The sequence below is a fragment of the Halichoeres trimaculatus genome, unplaced genomic scaffold, assembly GCF_033239565.1.
Source record: "Halichoeres trimaculatus isolate MK-OKI-2021-1 unplaced genomic scaffold, fHalTri1.1 fHalTri1_scaffold_2, whole genome shotgun sequence".
Classification (NCBI taxonomy): domain Eukaryota; kingdom Metazoa; phylum Chordata; class Actinopteri; order Labriformes; family Labridae; genus Halichoeres; species Halichoeres trimaculatus.
The window spans coordinates 33,616,781-33,638,209 of NW_027437180.1; the positions used below are offsets into that span (position 1 = coordinate 33,616,781).

General features: G+C 38.7%; 1 protein-coding gene across 2 annotated transcripts in view; it reads left to right on the forward strand.

Moving 5' to 3' along the window:
- The first annotated feature begins 897 nt into the window (after nucleotides 1-897).
- Nucleotides 898-21,429, forward strand: part of rab11fip4b (RAB11 family interacting protein 4 (class II) b) — a 71,202-nt gene continuing 50,670 nt past the window's right edge. The window contains exons 1-3 of one of the 2 annotated variants that reach the window (XM_074688812.1): nucleotides 898-1,133; nucleotides 5,954-6,041; nucleotides 8,907-8,968. In XM_074688812.1, the coding sequence (XP_074544913.1) occupies nucleotides 981-1,133; nucleotides 5,954-6,041; nucleotides 8,907-8,968 (303 nt within the window). In that variant the 5' untranslated portion in view covers nucleotides 898-980. The remainder of the gene's footprint in view (nucleotides 1,134-5,953; nucleotides 6,042-8,906; nucleotides 8,969-21,429) is intronic. The other variant, XM_074688822.1, reaches the window with a different exon arrangement.

The window sequence follows — 21,429 nt, forward strand, 5'->3', positions numbered from 1 at the left end:
AGTTGTTGGTCCAGAAACAACCTCAGGTTTTTATAACAGCCCAACAACTTTTTAAAGTTAGCAATAATAATAAGTCAACCCCCGTGATGATATGACCTTAATGCCATAGTGTGACCTTTAACCTGTTTTGAGGACAACTTATTGACAATTATAAACATAAAGCTAAGGTAAAACCCTTATCATGTTTTGATGTCAACCCAATATGAGGTCTTTACATCAAGGATTTAGTTTTGATGCTAACCTAAAATTAGCTTTACACACAGTTGTCAGGTTTTACGACATAACCTTTTGTAAACAAAAAAAACAAACAACACTTTTCACTTATCTACATTTAAAGAAACACAGCATTGTCACTACCTATTAGTTGTGATGCTACACATTTCCACTGCTTTACCCTTCATATTTATCTTAGGTACTATTTCCAGCAGTGGATCAAATATAAAAAGACTGTTCCAGTTTGTTCTCCAATTTGCAGATGAGGATCCTACACCTCATCTGCAATTTTGTAACACATAAGGGGCATAAATATCTTACCTTTGCTTGGTAACTTGTATACCTTGGGTTTCAAAAGAGGAAATCTCTCTGTATTTAAGACATCATATAGTTATCATAGTTCATACATTATTATGGTTAAAACAAACAAGTGTTAAGATGCAGTTCATGACACTTCTGGTCACAAGATGGGGTAGTTTAGACTTTGTTGATTTCTGCCTCTAAGTAAAGAAGATGTTTAACTGTCACTGAATGTTCAAACTCGTGTTGTTGTGTTGCTGTGGTTAGTGCCACTGGTATAAGTGTTTATGGTGAGGAGTGGGGGCTGCTTTGCTCACCTGTGCTTCCTGGTTTAGTCTCGTTCTCTTCCCACAGCATCACTCCGCCCCTCGCGCGCAGCAACAGCATCCATGAGGTCTGTTAAATTAACGCGCGTGCGGAGCTCAAGCATGGAGCCTTTGAGATGGTAACTGCGCTGAAAAAAAAAGATGGACGAAGACTGTCTACCCGAGCCGAAGTACCTGCTGGCTTTTGTGAGGAAACTCAAAGAGGTGTTTGACGTGTGTGACGGAGACTCAGACGGTCTCATTCACCGAGAAGAATTGGTTCAGCTGGGCTCACAGTTTGGTGAAGAAGAGCAGGTGAGAGAAGGTGGATTTCACTTTCTGTACCGTGTCTTTTCATTTCAGAGCGTCGACTTTGCCACGTGCCCTCATTATTTTCCTTCAGTAAAAGGAATTTAAGCTTCCTTGTACCTTGAAAAGTTAAAGTTTGAGGAGTTTTGCAAGTTTGCATTTCCAACCTTTTGTTTAAATAATAGTTTCTGACGCAGTTGGCTTTACCTGAAGTCATTAGTGTAGCAGAGAAGCTTCCTAAAGTTTCACGGTGGCACTGTAGGGATAGATGAGCCCAGCACATAGCCTTATCCTTTTTTACTCTACCTCTTTTGAATCTTGTAATGTGTTGGGTTAAGTAACATTTTTAGTTGTGCTGATCAAAATCTGCTTGAAGAGCAGGAATATCTTTCACTTTATGTTTACCATGTGAAGTGTTAAAAAGATATTTTAGCTGTGTATATTATTCAATTTTAATTGTAACGACACATTATGTTGTTGTGCTTCAAGTTATATAAGAAGCCAATATCCTTTTTGAGTTGAAGTTCTCTAGTGTTTAATAAAAGAAGGAAAAACGTCTTGGAAAGTTACCAAGAGAGTAGGAGAATTATGTAGTTTTGAAGAAAAGAGAGTATGAACACAGTGAATTGACAAGGCAGTGAGTTAAGACTCATAAAATTACATTCATTACAAACATTAAAAAATAGTGTTATTGATGTGCTTCATGGGTAATTTCCATCCATATTTAAAGGTAGACTCATGGCCCATACAGAACTGGTGTGTAGAAGTTAAAGTCTTTTCCTCTCTCCTATAAGAAAACTCTTAAATTGAAGTCATTTTCCACGATAAGATTTCCAATAAGCCTCAGCCAGTTTGCCGTTTCACCCAGCTGATCAGGGAGTCAGGGGTAAACTTACAGGACAGTTTGTGCCTTTTATTGAAGCAATAAAAGGCACAAACTGTCAGCGTGCTTCAGCGAGTTCATCTCCTCCTGAGAGACACCAGTTTGTGGTGCGCTGTGGATCAGCAAGCTGTCATATTATTGATCAATTCTGCTGGAGTGGAGACAGTTTCATCATCACGTTAAAAAACTCAAGCATGTTCTGTAACTTTTTAGATTCATTGAACTTAATCCTCAAGGAATCTTGGACTTAATTCGATGTATTTTTAGATGTCATGTGTTACATCACTTGTTCTGCTTTGTTCTGGTTTCATGTCAGGGTAACTGATCACTACAGTTGTGTGGCTCCCTTGTGTTGTGTTGCTCATCAGCGGGAACATTGCAGATGCTCTGATTAGCTCCTGGGGGAGGCTTTTCACTGACCTGGGAGATGTGTTAGCAGGATGAAGTAGATTCGATTTGTCGACTCAAGAACCCATGAAGAACATGTTGCTATGGCTTGTTTTAGATCATTTGTTTAATAATTTAATTCTAATCTAGTGATTCATCCATGAACTTGTGTTTTTTAACTGAAATAGAAAGTAAATGGACACAAACAAGGAACAAAACAGTCTCATCTCAACACAAAATCTGCTCCATGAACCATACTTGGCGGTTTCCCTGCTCCGCTGCATGTGTTGTCCTCTTGTCATTGTCCTACATGAGCGAATCCCAGCGGCTGCTTCGTGATGACCTGACCTACAATAGAACAGTAGGTGACTCTCTCTTCCAGTAGTACAGTCATATGAAAATGTTCACTCTCTCGTATAATCCTAGTTTCCCCCTGACCTCTTTTCCCCCACTTTAATTTGCCTTCAGAAAAAGGGGCCAAGTCAGAAACAATAATTAGCCTCTAATTAGGCTAAAATTGAGTTTTATATGAAGATTCAGACGTAATTCTGGGCCCTCATTTCAAAACACTTCTAAAATCTTTATTATCTATTTAATGCATGACCTTTTTCATGGAAAGAAAAGCTTTTGAGTGTGAGGTTGCTCTGAATTTCATGTCATAAGTTGCTGTAGTAATATCTCAACCTTCCAGGGTTGTATAAACCTCCTGCAGTTCTTTTCATTCCAGTCACAAACCTTTGCTAAAATTAGTGCTGTTAAAATTGAGCAGGCTGTGGGTAGCTGGCAAAGTGCATAATACATTATTCAACCACAGTGGAGTGCAGAGTCCTGAAAGGCCACAGCCCTCTGCAGTGGTGTGAATGTGGGAGGATCATGAGTCATTGTGCACGTACGAGGTACGAGGGCATGCTTTGGCTACATCCATTGTTCAAATGTGTGAAACTTCACATACGGTTTGTTAGATTCATAAGATCAGAGTTATCAAAGGCTCTTTTTTTACTCTTAATGAACATTTTGGCAGACTTTGTGTTGAGGAATTTTTAGTAAAAACATTGGACGATTTTTTTTGTGGTTTGTTGTTCTACGGCAGGGGTAGCCAACCAGTCAGAGACCAAGAGCCACAAAAATACTGTGGTACTACAGAGAGCCACATCACACACAGGGTCTTTCAAACACACTTCTTCTCACACATGTAAACAAAATGACATAAAATGAAAATCAATACTTTACAATTTTCAAAGCAAGGTTTATTGTGTTTTTAAGTGTGTTTAAATTTGTACTAGAGAAGAGAAACTGAAACTTAAGTATCAATCCCAATTGATCCCAACGCTGGCATCCATATATATAGCTTAGATTGATTGGCACACCACTACTCATAACTATATATATTTTTCTATGAATGGATCGAATAGCGACACACAGAAAGGCAAAGAGCCACATGCAGCTCGCAAGCCACAGGTTGGCCACCCCTGATCTAAGGCAATAAATCCAAGCTACACCGAATGGTTTGGAAGTAGCTGTGTAGCTATTGTAAGCTTACATTTTGCTTTTTTTCACTTACAGTAGACCAGACCATCAACTACATTTGTCCAAGGGCCAATTCTTTTTTTGACAGACCCTGTGAGGGCCAGATGCTGTTGTTACATAAATGAAATTAATATTGTATCCTGAGCATAGACTGTATAAAACATGGCTGTACTCTCCATGACATTGCCCGTCTGTTCCTGAAACCGTGAAATGAAGCCAGTCTGGGGATACAACCACATTGGATGTGACGCCAGCTTAAAGTTTCCTTTTGAACAGCTACAGGGTGCCCATGAGTCACATGAGCTGAGCTGTGTCTCTGATTGGACAATCAGATGATCCTAATAACTTCCAAACCAGGCTGTAAATATGCCTCTGTAACTTTTAGCACTTCCACATAGGCTTCATTTTTCTAAATTGGATGTTGCCCCTTGATTCTGATTAATATATTTATTTGATGATTAATTTCATGCCAAATTTATGTTGTTTTTCTTGTATTTGTCAGTGTTACAGTCTCTGAATTTACGGTTCGCAGCAAGCCACTAGGAGGCGATTGTCATATTTTAGGTTTCATCTTTGTGAGGCTGTCAAGCTGTCCATCACTGTCAGATAATGTGTGTGAGGTTGTGCAAAAGAAAGGTCTTCTGAATAGATTTAAAACTTTGAAAATGTCACTGTCAAAGAGCCTTTAGCAGAAAGTTGATGCAGAGAAGTTTTAATGAAGAATGGACTGATAAGTCTGTAATTGTAGAGCCAACTTTTATAAATGCTGTACCTGTGTGCCTCATCTGAAACCAAACTGTCTCTGCTGCTAAAGAATATAATCTGAGGTGTCACCGTAACACAAAGCACACAGGCTTCAAGGAATCATATCCTGAACAGTCAGAGGTTTTTCACTCAGAGAAACATTTCTACTTCCAAACCTCAAACTCTGAAGAAATATATAAATAGAGTAACATAAATAATTTTTGCACCTTACTTGGGTGTTTTACAGTAATATTTTGGAGGCTGGATGGATAGCTCTGGTGGGGTAAATTTGGCCGGGGGATGTAGTTGATGTTGCAGTTGATCAGTCATTGGATGTAGTCACAAAAAAAATAAAAAAAATAACAGATAGCAAGATTCTGCTCATTTCTATGTTCTTCTTAGTTTTCAACCGGTCTATCTGTGCATTTTTACTGGGCAGAGCTAAAATATAATGAAGGGGGACAACTACAGCTGCTCAGGAGTTCGAACGTATGTTACACTTGTTTCATCAACAACTCTGATGGCAACTTGAAAAAAGTACAAGTTGAATTCCTCACTTTAGGTTTAAAGGTTTAAAGTTAATTTTATAGTTACTTTCTGTTTGTTTTGGAGATTATCTCACCACACATTTGCACTTTTATAATCCCATAAAAATGATTATGTAGTCAGTTTAAATATATTTTTAACTAATTTTGGTTTACAAAGTTAAAAAAAGCAGAAGTTGCTAAAACATAATTCTCAGTCTTGACAGTATCCGCATCGGCTGAGATCAAAGCCCTGGTGTCTGTATCAATATCGGGACTTAAAAAGTTTGGTTGGTGCATTCTTAAAATACTTTGCTCATGTATTGTGCTTTACACTAAAAATATCAAGACAATCTTAACTGGTATAATATTATTTTAAACCATTATGCCTTGCAATTAATATATTTGTAAGTGTAACTGTGAACTCATCTGAGGCTCTGAAGATTGTCTGGTTTTCAAGGTAACAAGGATGGAGAACTGCTCGCATTCATCACCATTTAATGAATCAAAAAGTCTCTCTGTATTTTAAAACAAACCTGATTGCATTCAGGTGTATGAATGGAACTAGTGTCATACTGGCTCATACTCACCATGCACTGCATGTCCTCATGGTTGTGAAAGACTTTTTTGCAGGACCTCAGGTAGACATTGAATATTTAGTGGAAAGAACAAAACAGCTTCCTCTGTTCTTATGCTACGCTGTCTGAGAAGGGAAAAGTTATTTTCTTTTCTGATGTATTGCCCTCTGCACTTTCCACCAGGTGAAGAAATTGGTCAAATGTCTGGACTGCGACTCTCATGGGAGGATCAGCTTCAAAGACTTCTGCTGTGGCGTCTTCACTGTGAAAGGTCAGAGGAAGCTCCAGTATGGTATCTGAAAGTGTAAGAATGTGTAGGTGGCTAGGTGCACGACTATTTCTGCTATTTCTGTGGAGAAAGTATCAGAAATAGAGACTGACACCATATTGGAGAGGAAGTGGGAGAGAACATTGTGGCTTTGACAACATTTTGTGAGTGGCTACGTTTCTATATAAACTCAAATCTCCACAACTATCTGTAGCAAGTGAGTTGATGAGGAGCAACACAGGTCAATGTAGTAGAAATTAGGAGGAAAACAGATGATTGTAAAGCGAAACGCCACAGCTCCAGTGTAGAAATATTTCGGCTTTGAACCAAATGAGCAATGTAAGCCCATCAACACAGACTAGCTGGTGTGCAGCAACAAAAAAAGGCAACACAACACACTCACATGCCCACCTAAAACACAACCACCTGACCCAATTTTCCCAGCTGGGGTAGCAACTGCAACTGCAGATACAAAGCCAGTTTTTTATCTAAGTGCAATTTTTGACCGAGAGACCATTCTATATATTTTTAAGGATATTTGAAAGATAGATAGATGGATGGATGGATGGATAGATAGAGAGAAGCTTTGATGTCATTGTACATGATACAACAAAATCGAGTGCAAAATTAAGTGTTTACTTAAATAATTTTTAAAATGTATAAAATTTAAAAAGTAGGGCTGTGACTTTAACGCGTTAATTAGATTAATTAATTACACCGCACATTAACGTGTTATAAAAATCAACGCCAGATTAACTCATGGGCTGCCAGCCATTTCAGAGTATCTTGAATAATCTTTTAAGACCCAAATAATGTTTTCTATGACCATGTAAACACCAAAGTTACTTAAGAAGAGTGGACTCTCTTCTTTTATGTCTTTCTTCCTGTTTTTGGTCCAAAAAATAGAAATATCAAACTTTTTTGATCGTGTTCATCTCGGGCGCTCCATCCTTTGGATCTTCTCGATGATCTCTGTCGTCTTTTCTCACAATGGTGCCGTTCTTTCTCTCTGAACTACCGCGACACATCCTCAGCTGGAGCTTGAGCTGCCTGAACTTTTCTGACTCGCAGCGTCTCTCTGTGTCTCTGTCGTCTCACATTTCTCCTCATATCCATGCTGAGCTCTCGTCCAAGAGCGCACCACCCACAGTAGTTTACAAGCAGGATTTTGATTGACAAGCTCCACCAGACCCCGCCTCCCTCCGCTGAAAAATATAATTTACTTCTATAGACACAGTAAACAGTAATCGAATGTCAATGGCAGGGAACACGGTCATTTTAATTAATATTGTCCAGATGAAAAAATAAGGATTTACAAATCGTCTCTTTTTCGTGTATTCATTCCATTAGTCACGCACTATAATTTTGTAATGCCCTTGAATTCGAATTCTTTATGTGGGGACCTTAAGCAGATATAAGATTAAAATGTGATTAATTAGATTAATTAATTAAAAATCCTATGAATAATTAGATTATTTTTTAGTCTGTCCACAAAAAAAAAATCTTCTAACCAATATAAACAGGATTTTGTTGTTTAAACTTGTGTATGAGAATATTTAATGATTTAGTCTTCTACAAAATCTGTTTGAATTGAAAAGTGTTGCTACTGATGTTGAATATTGATGTGATTCAAATGTGATTAATTACGATTGATTAATTACAAATGGCATAATTAATTCGATTAATTTTTTTAATCAAGTCCCACCACTAATAAAAAGTTATTTATATTCTATAGTAAAAAAAAAACTCATGAGAAATAAATTTGTTTTGGATTTAAAAGAGTGTATTGCATTATTATGATATTATTTTTATATTAATTTTTAATTTGGTCTCAAAATAATATTGTAAATATTGTTTATCTTCAATAATTGTGGGTCAGTGTATCATTCAGCAAATTTTTTTTATCAGCCCAGGCCTATATTGAAGTAATATTCATTACTCCATCATATTTCCTCATTCACTGTCCTCTTTTCTCTTCTTTGTTTTGTTTTGTGAATGAGTCTTTTTAAACCAGGTCAGTTTCTCCACAACAGTGGGCCGAAGCAAACCAGGGCACAGGAAGGGGCCAGTTCTGGTTCGACATTGTTCAGAGGTTGTTAGAGTTGACCTGGCAATGATAATAAGATATTCAATAAAGACTGATGTGTGCGTTCATGATGCTTTTTACAGAACCTGTGAAGCATCCATGAAGCATCCATCAGACTTACACTAACTCAAACCACAACTGATCATCTAAAAACCCTCTGGTGTGTTTACCCTGACAACATCATCTTTTGTGTGAATTACTGGTCGGTTCTCAATACATTGAAAGCAGCTATGAAAAATATATTAGGAGTATTCCCTCTGCCTTATTTTGCTTTTTAACAAGTTTGAGCTCATTGTTAAAATTTCTGCTGACTCAAACCTTGCTCCTTACAGACGGCAGACTGACAGTAACAAATAAATGCAGTGCAGCATTTAACAAATGGTTATTTCCCTTAAAGCGCCTTAGGACAAGTTTTATTCACATCACTTTAACACAAGTTTATTGATCTGTTTGCTATTGAAAAATGCTCCACTTTATGCCAGCTTTGTTCGCACTACCTGAGGGATATATTTTGTCCTGGTTTCTTTTAAAGGTTTGTGTTCCTAAATAATGCATTCGATCCATGAATAACACCTCATTATTGATCTTTCCTTCAAGTTTTATATTTAAGAGTGTCTCTGTTTCTGTCTCAGTGTTGCCCTATGGTTGAACCTCTCAGAAAGGCTTTTTATCTCCATCTCTATCTCTAAGCTAAAATTTTCTTTTGGAGAGAAGAAGTGTTAAGATTACAGGAAGTCTTAAAACAGTCTGCAGTGAGTCATGTAGGCCTCTTGTCTTTGCAGGTTATGTTGGGATCCTGAAAAAGAAAAATGGGGCACAGTTCATCACAGAGAGCTGCTACAAGGTGAGTTCTTAATGGTTTTTTTTTTTCCTAAGATGAAGATTTCAATCATAACATTTCTTAGTCTAGTGGTGCATTGGAGAAAAAAATCTAACATCAGTCCTTAGTGTCAGACTTACCAATTGATAAAAAAAAACTCTTTTAGACAGATGGAGGAGTAAAGTTCAGTCAATAAACAAATCAAAAATAGACCTAAAATATGAACCCTAATCAAATCATTTACACTGTTTTGCAGGCAGTTTGATGGATTTGACCAAAAATCAGAAGCCATGTTAATTGTCAAAAGAACAGCAACAACTGTCACTGTAGGTGTGGCTTGTACTTCACTGTTTTGACCACTTGGGGGCAGTGTTTAGCTGTATCTAGAAGTCACACATGCATCCGAGTAGACCATAGACTGTGGAGTAGACTAAGTGAGGGCAGTATTACACTGAAGCTTGATGCCAATACAGACATCACTGATGATTGTGGGTTTTATTACATGGTTTAAATGTTTATACTAAACTCTTTTCTTAAAGTATTGGTTAGAAATGAATAAATTCTGTGACTCTGGTAGGCGGCCAATCACCTTGAGATATAACTTACATCACCTCTATCCCAGAGGAGTGATACCAAGCTATTACATGTGACATGTTTCATAAAGTGCTGGAGCTGTCTCATGGGAAATTCACTACTTGGTGCACAGCACTCCCTCCAACATGAGTATCATAGATACTTAAAATGATGCTTGCTCAGCTCCATGATTGAGAAATACCTGTTGCAGAGTGTTTTTCTAACAGTTTGCACCAACATTTTTGTTTTACATTGCTGGTCTTCTGACCTGATTCACTGGTTTAGAGAAGTAAAGAGTCCTATCACTGCCTCTGGTTCAGTGTAACATTTCACTTCACCAAAAGAGAAGTGCTCTTGAAATATTCAGAACTGGTGAAATGCAATACCAGCTCTACCTACTGCATCTCTCAAAGGCAGCACAAAACACTTCTCTGTTTTGGAAATGCCGTCTCATTTGTGCACTTCCCCTCAACACAGGGCTTATAAATGAGTTTCTGGTAGCAGCCGCTCTGTTTCATATTCCAAGAGGTGGTGTGTGTGATGTAGAACAAGATTGGTTTTCATCTGCTTAACATTTCCTCTGCACAGCAACAGGTAGGTGAGATTTAACGTACCAGCAGGTGGTTGCAAGTGTGGCTTCAGTTGTGTTTGACCAGCAATGACAAACACTCTGGTTTGGCTAACGGCAATGCTAATTGTGATTTATGTCAGTAGAAATGAAACACTACCTGTTTTGAAGAAAAAATGCACTCCTCTGCACCCAAAGTGGTTTATTTAGTCATATTTGATCATTAGTCAACACAGTGCTGGTGCAGAAACAGTCACTAAAATCCGAAAAACTGTTAATGGTAAAATTAATGTATAAATTATCATCCACAATCCAGAGGAGGTTTGTAGGGGTGTGCACCTGCACTCTATCTGTATTCCCTAAGTTTTCCACTGTTTTATCCATTTTAGCAGCAGGTATCAATCATTGAGCAGTGTTGTGAAGCCTCCTGTTAACAGCTCCCAGATCACAACAAATAGATATGTACACTTATGAACAAAATCTTAGGACTTAGAGAAAATTGACAAGATTTTGAATTTTGCTCTGGTGGCTCATAAATGGGTTGTAAGTAGAGCCTCAAAATGCAAAAAGAAACAGGCACAAGAAGACTAAAAATGGAGGGTAGGTAATTGAAAACTGCACTTAAAGTCAAATGGGCTTTTTCATCAGCTGATAAAAAGTTAAAGACTGTAAGATCTGGCAATTTTTTCATGGATGCAACCCACAAATTCAGCTCTCTTGGCTGCTTGATTTAAAATGTTACCTCTGATGCACTTTTTTGTTTTTTTGCTGCATTACTCGTCCAGAGTATTAAAGTTTACAATTGAAAGGAATTTCTGTACGTCCTGAAGCTTTGTTTTGTTGGTAAACATTTAACTACTTTATAGGTTATATAAATATAAACTTCAGATATTCTATGTACTCATTTTTTGCAATTTGCCCAAAACATTACCAGTCTTATTCCACAGGAGGACATTGAGGTTATTATTTAACACTGGTATCGGATCAGTATCGGTATGAGAACCCAAAAAGTTGGATTGGTGCATCTCTGGATTCATAATGACTAGCTCTGCAGTTCTTATTGCTTACTTATTTTTTTAGATGAGTTTCCAGGTTGAACTTTCAGCATTAAAGTGGCTTCTATCTTTTTTTTCTCTTGCTCCTGTTTTGCCTATTTCTATTTTGAGGCTCTACTTACGACTTGCTTACGATCCACCAGAGCCAAAATGGAAATTCTTGTCATGTAAGAGTCTTAAGATTTTGTTCAAGGGTGTACTGGGACCATTTCATCTGCTCTGTACTAACTAGGTTTTCCTTTTGTCTAAATTCTTGCTTGTGTTGCATTTGCCATGGACAAAAGCGTTTGCCAAATGAAACTGTAGAACTGTCTCTCTGTCTGAAGCAGAAAAAAACATTGCGAGTTTGTCTCTATTAGATTTCCAAAGTCCTTGACAAGAAGTTTGAATGTGTGAATGTGGAGAGTTTGCAGCATAATGTCTGTGACTGAGGGTGGAGCAGAGAAACACACAGCAGTTTAGCGGTGAACCAAACCAAATGTAACACCCTGTTACATTTTTGTTTGGGGATGTGAATTTTTTTTATAAGTCTGTTAGAGTGAAACTGCTATTAAGGAATCAGACAATATCTTCCTGTTTTTCAGTTTCTTTACTCTCCTGGCCTCTTTACCTTATCTCTGTGTTGACTGGCCGCTGCAGCTTTATGTCTGTCTACCTCTGTTTTAGCTCATTTGCTTGCAGTAGCTTCTGGTTGTATATTGTATAAGAAAGTAATGACTTTTAAAATATCTACTTGTTTAAGCATGTTGTGTCAAATGATACAGGGTTTTCTGTACAGATATCATTATTTGCAGGTTCCACACACTTTCACCTATCAGCCTTATTTTATGCAGAACATCTCTACAGGAAGAAACAGAGTTTTGGTGTTTCCGTCTTGAAGCCAGTGTCCACTTTATCTCTGTCTTATCAGTCACCTAGAGGTGATAAGATAACCTCTCCTTATCTTAGTTCCACTTTAAAGAAGTGTTTCTTTCCTCAGATGCTGCCTAAGCCTGATTTACTCAATGAAGATTTATGGCCCAAAGAAGAGCAACTATTTGGGTGCTTGGTGCCCCATTGTGGAAAAAATGTTGTGAAGGAAAGTTGTGTTGCCATAGCAAAGAGGGAGAGAAATCCCTGAGCTCCCCAGGGCTCACGGCTCTGCAGAGGTGTGTGTGAGAGTGTGTTTGAGAGAGAGGAGAGAAAAAGAAGTGGGAAAGGTGAGAGGTGTCTCATTATTGCAACAGTCGTAGCAGGAGAGGATTTATTAGCTTGCTCTCCCAGGCTGCTTAGGTTCACACACTCAGACGTGTACAACACACACACACACACACACACAGGCAGACCCCCACTCTTTCACAGCCTCTCACACATGGATACATGTATATCTTCACATCGGTGAAAGGCTGCAGGTGTTAGGAGGAATTCTGACACAAAGCAACAAAAAATCAAGCAGCTTGGAAGAGGATTTAGAATATACATCCTGTGTTTGCCTGTCTCTGTGTGTATTTGACCATCTTTTTTATGCATTTGAGTTTCTTGCCCTAGATTCTCCACTAAAGGATAAAAAATGGAGGCATAGTGCTTCATAGGAGAAGTAAAGAGGCAAAAATAAATGGTACTTTTGTATCTTGAGCAAGGAAGTCTTCCTGTTGAAAAGCCAGCCTGCAAATATAACTAAGACGTGTCTGAGTTATTTTGCCTTGTGCAGAGTTAGACAAATAATTAACATACTCATGAATTTGTTATGTTGATCACTTTAGGTTGCAGTGTGTGCTAGGTGTGGGAGAAAAATTTGAAATAGAATATATCAGGATTTTTTTTTTGACAGTATCAAAATTGAGATTCGTTGTCAATCATTTCTTTTTTTCATTTTCAAATTCTTTCTATCAGTTTTTGTTTATAAAGTGGATTGGAAAAAAGTTACCACTTTTCTACAGCAGAGGGTAAAATGTTTCTCTCTGACTTGCGTGATGTGCATTTTATAGAAAATTTAGCTCCTGTTATAGTCTGTAGACATTATTATCATCATTTAACCTTTTTCCCACGGTCTGGTGTTAAAGCAAACTAAAAAATCACAAAATCCTAAATATCGAAGAATGGCAATTTAGATCGGACCAGCACCCCAAAAATCTTAAAAGAATCAAATCGTGAGAATAATGTATTGTCCCAGCCCTGGTGTGTGCATCCCAGTTGATGGAAATCAACATTTACATATATCCTGAGTCATCTCAAAAGTTCTCCTAAAATCTTTAAGTGCACCAAACACTCTGTCTTTTAGCTCTATGCTTTGTCTGCAGCTTCTCCTGAGGGAAACAGCTTGCACTTTAGCCACTAAGTGCTACACTATGCTGCCTACTAATCCTTGCCATCTTGTACAAGGAGTACTTGTGAGCCACATGTCAGCCCATTGGTCTGTCAGACGTCATCCCCACAGGATGTGTTCAGTCAGAGATGTTGATGTTTCTGATTAGCAGTTTTAAAACTAAAGAAAAATGACTTATTACTTATCTTGAAACTGGTAGCTTTTTGTGAACCTCATTGAACCTAATACTTCAAGTATCAAAATTTTGCAGGAAAATAATCGATAATTCACACATTGCTTGTCCTCTCATGGAGAGATGTTAATGTTCTTCTCCTCAGGGACTCCAGCAGGTCTGAAGAATCATCTGATCTATGTGCCTCTAATCTGTTCCCCTGTCAAAGCTTTCTGCTCCTTCTCAGTGTGTTTTCTTCATCTACTGCTGGTTTGGTCTGATCTCTGTGCTCTCTGTTATCAACAGAGGTTACTTTGTGAGTGTCTGTAGTGTGTGTGCAGAGCTTAGGTCAGATATCATATCTTTTCCTCTCATTTCTCTTTTTCATGTTCAGCTCTAGTTTAGTTTATCTTGTTTCATATGTGCTCCTGATGAGGGCAAATCTCCTATAGAAGTATCCCATCTCTCCATTACTGTCTTTCTCGCACAGTTTTCAGGATTCCCTTTCATCCATCGCCTTATCCCTCTTGCTGCGATCCAGCCTTGCTTGTCTACATCTTGTTCTTCCTCCTTTGACTCAGCCGTCTTTTCCCCTCTTCCTTCAGGCCTTTCTTCCTCTCTCTTCTTCTCTCTCCTTCCACATAAGCACTTCAGATGAGCAGTGAGGAGGAGATTGCTCTGTCAGCCTCTGCAGTCATTTCATGGTCTGATTAAAGAAGTGAGATGTGAGCAGAGAAGGCCTTCAAGTTGAGAATCAAACAAAGCATGGTTTTAGTGATAACAAAGTCCAAACAATGGAGACACAAAGAAGAAGAAAGAAAAAAACAGAAAAAAAGCACCAGAAAGGCAAGAGTTATTGTTTACTGTTGTTTCAAAAAGCAATAACAGAGGATCAGTCAGATTATGTTGCTGAGAGCATTTCTGTCGCACTCTGCGATATGAAACTTCCTCATGATGGCTATCCACAAGTCTTCCTCAAAGCTGTTTGAGGGCTGTAAGTTAGGGAAGTAGCCATTTAACTGAAAGTCAAACTCAGTTTTTGACCAGTTATTGCTCATATGTTCATGAACTAGACAATTCAGAAAGTTCCAAAGGTTTGCTGTGGTATTGTGCACCAAGATGTCAGGATTAGATCTTTAAAGTAGTGCGTGTTACTGTGTGGCGTCCAGGGATTGTCCTTCACATCTCACAGATCCTGGACTGGACTTATAATAAGTTCAACACTCTGAAGATCTTGTTGTTTCCTTTCATACTATCTCCGCCCATTGCTCCTGTAGCTGTGGATAACCACCAAAGGAGTTACTGAAGCTAAAACTGCTGAAGAAGGTAATATCCTTGAAACATCCTGACCATAGACTGTATAAAACATAGACGTAGTCTCCCCAACGTCATCTGTCTGTCTTTAAAATGGATTTTTGAAGCAGATCGGCTATCATGGCCATACTGGAAGCATAGACTGTAAAAATATGGACGCCATCTTGCTCGATTCAAAGTGAGGTCGCCACAAAAACTGCTCCCCCTGGTGGCTGGCTGCAGTATAGGTTGAAAAAAATCTGTCTCTTCAGTCATTGCAGATAAGCTGTGGTCAAACTTTAAAAAAATAATATACCTCATAGAAATGTTCTCACTTTCGATTGTTGTGGTGGTTTAAAGATGTCATTTGGCTGCCTTGTGTTCAAGTCCTCTTTTTTCTGAAAAGATTCCTTTTCATTAGTTATACAAGGTTAAACACAAGGTTTTACGTCACGTTTAACGATGATTGACAGCTGACGTTTTTGTTTTATTTTTTTCAGGGATTGTAGAATATGTCAGGAGAAAGAGCCAAGAAGAGATTAGACTCTCAAAAGAAAAAATAATTTTGTTTTTGTCACCCAGCTCTACTGAGATTCTCCCAGAGTCCCTCACAGTCTCTACTGTGCAGACTCTGGCTGTACAACAGCAGCCAATGGCTACGCCTATGACGGGGGTATTTTGGCTTCAAAACTGTACAATGGTAAATGGCGGTGCCACGCTGTCCACTCTATATAGAGTCAATGATTGGAAGTGACGGGGGCTTTGAGTTAGGGCTGCACGATTATCGCAATCGCAATCGCAATCGCAATCGCAATCGCAATGTCAGCACACGCAATTACGTAATCGCAAAAGAGGATATCGCAATCGCAATCGCAATGTCAGCACATGCAATTCAGATTTTTCTCCATGATAACCAAGCAAGCCTGTAGACTCATCATGACACAACTTTTTTTATTAAATCGCAAGCACAATCGCAATCGCAATATTGTCCACCTAATCGCAAATCGCACCTTTTCCCCAAATCGTGCAGCTCTACTTTGAGTACAGCTGTAGGGCGCTCATCAGTCACGTGAGCTTAGTTGGGCCTCTGATTGGGCGAGCCCGAATCCTACTCCTTTAAACTGACGAGTTAGAAAAAGTTCACCTCCTGAACATTGTGCGGATGGTGAAATTAGTGATTCAGACAGGAGATGTTTTTTGAAACAGGCTGTAAATAGATCAATTTCTGCTGTGAAAATGACTTTTTTTGGCTTGGTGTGTATGTGACTTCTGGTACTACAGGAGCAAGCCTCAAGTGGACACTCAAGAAACAGCAGATTTTAGCACTTCCGCATTGGAGGAAGGTTGACGCTTGGTTCTGATACAGAGGGCTTTGCAGTTTGTTGTGTAGGTATCGTTGAGCTTTGGCTGCTTGCATCTCCCGTTTACTAAAAGTGGTCTACCACCTATGTTTCCAAACATCAAAAAAGCAAACAGTTGCAGCTAGTTGTAAATATATTTCCTGTAGTGTTGTTTAATGCTGCATTATTTGTCCCCTAGAAGCAAAAGCTAATCGTGGTGAGCTCTTGTGGCCTTTGAAGATTGTGACTGCTGTTCTCTTTCAGAAAAGTAAACCAAACGTTGATATTATTTCCAAATATCTTAACCAGGCAGTCTTGGTTGGTGGTTTGGCTTGAAAATCCAGTTTAGCATTTGAAAGCAGTTATGTGGAACATATTCATCACCAGTAATGGTAGGTTTTACCAGACCTCAACCATCTTTAAGCAAATCTGCAAAACACACATGTTCAAAGCATGTTTGCTATGAATGGTGTTGTTGTGTTGAATGGGGAACGAGGTCTTAAAAGTATGTGTTTATGTGAAACTCAGCAGGGGACTTGGCTCAGAGGCCCCAAAGCCACAAACTTACCTCCCACTGGAGCCATCTTTCTGAGGTTTTTCTAAGACACATATTTCAAAGATGTTTTTCAAACCACAGATCTATAATCAAGTCGAGGCAGCTCAGTTTGAAATAAAGATATGAAAGCTGGAGTGGCCCCCAGGGACTGTTAGGTGCCTTCATGTTTCAGCAAATGAAACTCACTAAAAATTCTGTAACCTTTATTTTAGGTCAAGTGATCAACACTTGGTATCACAAGCTGAGCTTCTTGAAAAGTCTGAATAGAATCATTGGAGGATTATTTTTTTTAACTAGAAGTCTGTCAAAGTACTGAATGACTTTTCCTCGTATGCATGTTGGCGGCCTGCCCCTAGAGTTAGAAAAACTTGCAAATATGTACAAATTGTATCCTTCTGTTCACAGTCATACCTGATTTTGGATACCAGCAACTGCATATGTCAAACTTTTTTACAGATTGGGGCTATGACAGCCTGATGATTTGTAAAGGCTGTATCACCGTTTGCGTCTTGCTTCAGAACACATTGAGCAGTATAACCCTTTCTGACTGTTTAAAAATCCTCACAGTTGACTATTAAATCTGCTGACAGCCATGAAAAACAAGAAATCTGATGCCACGTTGTGAACTCTACAGTTTAATGTGATCTGATGGGACATTGTGACAGGCTGTCTTTTAGATTTATCATTACCCCTGTGATCAGAGGACGGTGCTGGCAGTGCCGTTCTCACACGATGACCTTGATCTTTGTGAGCTGCTGAGGTTAAATTACATGTGAAATTTTATTTCAGATAACTGTCACAAAAGAGCTTTGGTCAGAGTGAAATAAAGCAGTGCTATGTTTTACTTTGAACACATTTTCGCCCATGTGAAGCTGCTGCTTTCAAAATATGCTGTAACATCTTTGAAATGTTTTGAGGGTTTTGGGGAACGTTTTCTTCAAAGATTTACATAGTAAGACAAAAAAAAACCCTCAGAGCTCTTATGTATACCTCTCTGGAGTACAAAATGTACGGAAACTTTTTTTTTTGAATGAAGAGATTGTTTAATTGCCAATGTGTTATGCTTCTTCAGATTTCAACGTCAACTGTAAACCTCTGACCCACCATTGTGAGCTGTACTCTCGGGCCGTATGGCCTGCTTTGGTGACCCAGAGGCTAACACATTGGTACACTTTTTTCTATAGGGCAGTCCTTGGCCTCGCTTTCCTCTATTTATGTTTTTTTATTATGCAGACAAGTAGTGGACAGTACTCTATGCGTTCTTAGGACTTTATTATGCTCTGTGTTAGAGGTCGACCGATATGGGTTTTTTGGGGGGCCGATGCCCATGCCGATGCTTTCCAAATTTGGGCAGCCGATGCCGATATGCATAGCCGATTTTTCCAATTTGATATTCAGGCCGATTGTTAAATAAATTTATATTTATCACATTTTTGTAAAACGCAGCAATTTCTGAGCAACTAAAAGAAATCTATTACAACAAGTCGTGTCCAGTCCTCTGAACATTTATTCAGCTTTCAAAACAATGAAATATTTTGTGTGAGTAAACACACAATGTAACAAGCAGTAGTAAACATTCACACTCTTCTTAAAATGTCAAAAAAGAAATTTAAACTTATTAATATAATTGGAACAAAAGTATGTTAAGTATTCAAGTGGTTCCACAAGTTTGAGGTGCTCATCTTTTTTGTGCCTGATCAAAAATTGTGTCATTTTATACAACGGATCAAAAATCGGCTTTTTAAAAGAAAATACCGCCGATGGCCGATAGAAACAAATGTCCAAATATCGGCCTGATATATCGGCCGGCAGGTATGTCTACCTCTACTCTGTGTCCCAAACGCTCGGACAGAAATTGGGAAAAAGGCCTATGGATGCTCTGCACCCCCAGCTTTGAACCAGTTGCTGGACAACTTAAATCTCAAGGAGCTGTTGTTCTTAAATGTTTTTAAATGAAAAAAAATTAGGGATGCACCAATTTGATCCTGGTATCGGGTATCAGCCCTGATTTAGCCCCTTAAAGCTGAATTGGGTATTGGTGGGAAAGGATCGGTCCAAACTTGACACTAAGGCTTATCTATGATGATTTAGGGTGAATTCACACTTGGATAGTTTGGGGCAGTTTTTCCAAAACAGTGAGCAGCCCCCCCAAAACCCTGGATTGCCTGTGCACATGTGAACACAGTAATCACTCTCGAAAGTGGGACAAAACAAGCAGGTCAAGATCGCCAAAAATAGGGGGTCTCGGCTTATTTCCATTGGAGCCCTGTAGTGGTTCCTTTACAGTGAGAACACTAACGCCCCAATAACCGGCACACTGTAGTGATGCGAGCAGTTGTAGTCAGAACAGTAGAAGAATCAACCACAGCAGAAGAAGAGAAGACTGAAGAACTGAAGAAAATGAGTTGTGGGCTCATGTGGAGCGGTAAAGAAATAAAGTGCCACATGGAAGTGCCTTAATGCAGTCAGGACTCTTAAAAACTATGTATGTTGATCATATAGCACACAGTGTTACATGAGCCATAAGCGCTCTAATGCTAATTAGCCACACACGTTGTTGATGCTGGCTGAAGATAACGAAAACTCCCCACCTTCCAGGTATGATTTCTGACCAATGAGAGTAAAAAATTGATCACACATGGCATTTGTTTACAACTTTGGATCGCAACAAACTTTTGCCTCGTGAACACAAGTGACAACCACTACAATTGTATCATTTTTGCCCCTGAATCGGAAAAAAGGAAACGAGCCACAGGTGTGAATACACCCTTAGTCTACAGGGTATAAAATTTACAATTGAATTGTCATTTCTGTAATTTCTAAAAGTTTGTTTTAACCAAACTGCTATTAAACACTCCTAGTTTAAATAAACATCAACCTCGATAATTCCATATGTACTCATTTTATGTCTTTTATTCAAAACATTACCAGTCTTATCCCACAGTAGAGCATGCAGGTTATTATTTAACACTGGTATAGGATCAGTATCGGTATTGGTCGATACCCAAAGCCCAGGTATCTGTCTGTATTTGTATCGGGACCAGAAAAGTTGGATTTGTGCATCTCTATTTAAAATCTAAAATGAAAGACATGGAGGCTGGTTCTATAAAATACCTGTATTTTAGCTCGGTTGTTTGAACAGTTGTTGACCAGAACGTGATTTTAATCTATTTTCTTGTGTTTTATTGACTGTGCATTATCTCTTTTGTGCTTCCTGTCTGTAACTTTGTGTTTTTGCTGCTGCCTGTTTTAGCCAGCTCTTGCTTGATAAAAGAGGTTTTTAATCTCAATGGGACCAACCTGATTCAATAAAAGTTAAATAAATAATAAAATAATTATCCAGCCCACCAAACGACACCAAACAAGAGCCAAAGGCAGAATAAGCTGTTTGGCATGGGAAGAGAAGATTTGGCAAATTTTTAATCCACATAATCAGCTCTGAGGCTCATCCCACAAATGCATGTTCCTGACTAATGTGACCCCATTTAAAAGAGAAATAAACAGGCATTCACCAAAAAGTATGTGACGCATGTATTGCAATTGTTCGGACAGCGAACTGACTGTTCACATTTAAAGTGGATAATGGAGAAGAAGTGTGCATGTGAACACTGTGAGCTTTATTTACCCTGATTGTGGCGAGAGAGGAGAAAAGAAAAACAATGACAAAGAAGTTGGGGGAGGAGAAAATCCTGGCAGTTAAAGGAAAAAGCAACACTGATAAGATAGATGGGTCGAGTGTGAGCTGATGGATGTGAAGGAATGAGAGTTTGGAGCGAGATAAGAGTGGCAGAAAAAATGCAGTCGAAGAGGGAGAGTCCGAGGAGACGAGAAAAGAAAAACTGAGACAGCAAAGAAAAGATAAGAGATTAGGAGGATGAGGACAGAAGTGATAACCGAAGCTTTATCTAATTTATTAATGAGGGAGCCATTTAGCCTCTGGTTATGAGTGACAGGGATTATTAGTGAAGGTGACACTCATCAGACCTCGTTTCTACATCAGCGGACAGTCTGTGCTCTCTCTGCAGATGGAGCAGGAGGAGGTCATGTGATCAAATTGAGCCAGGAAAATAAATAGGGATCATTTTCCTCAAAGTGATAAACATTTGATCCATGGATCGCGTTTTATGTTTTTGTTTTACGAGGATGTTAGGGATGTTTTTTGTGGTTTGCAAGAAGTAAAACTTGTTTTGTGCTTTTTATATCATCATAATAAGACAATCTGTTTCATGAATATGCCACGAAGCAGTGCAATATCCAGAGATTTCTGTGACAAATTCGTCCGTCCATCTGTCTCATGAAAAACTCTTCATGTGTATTTCCAGAATTTCTCAAATCTTTCACATGGTCGCAGTAAGCCTGATGCAGCTTTGTGGAAAATGTGCTCCATCGATCACAGTGCTGCAGCCAGACTTGCAAAATCCTCCCTTCTCTGCTCAAGCAGTGACCAATCAATGCATGTTATCAATAAAGAAATGCATGTAAAGTGCTGCTAAACACTAGACAAGGTGTGTAAAAATCTCCCCAAGAAGCATCTTAAGGTTTCCGTACTTATTCATTTTTCATTTCCAGCTTCCAAAACAGCCATTTAAAATGTTTGATGCATAATTTGGCGCTGGTTGGTGTTTCTATTGTCTCATTTTTACA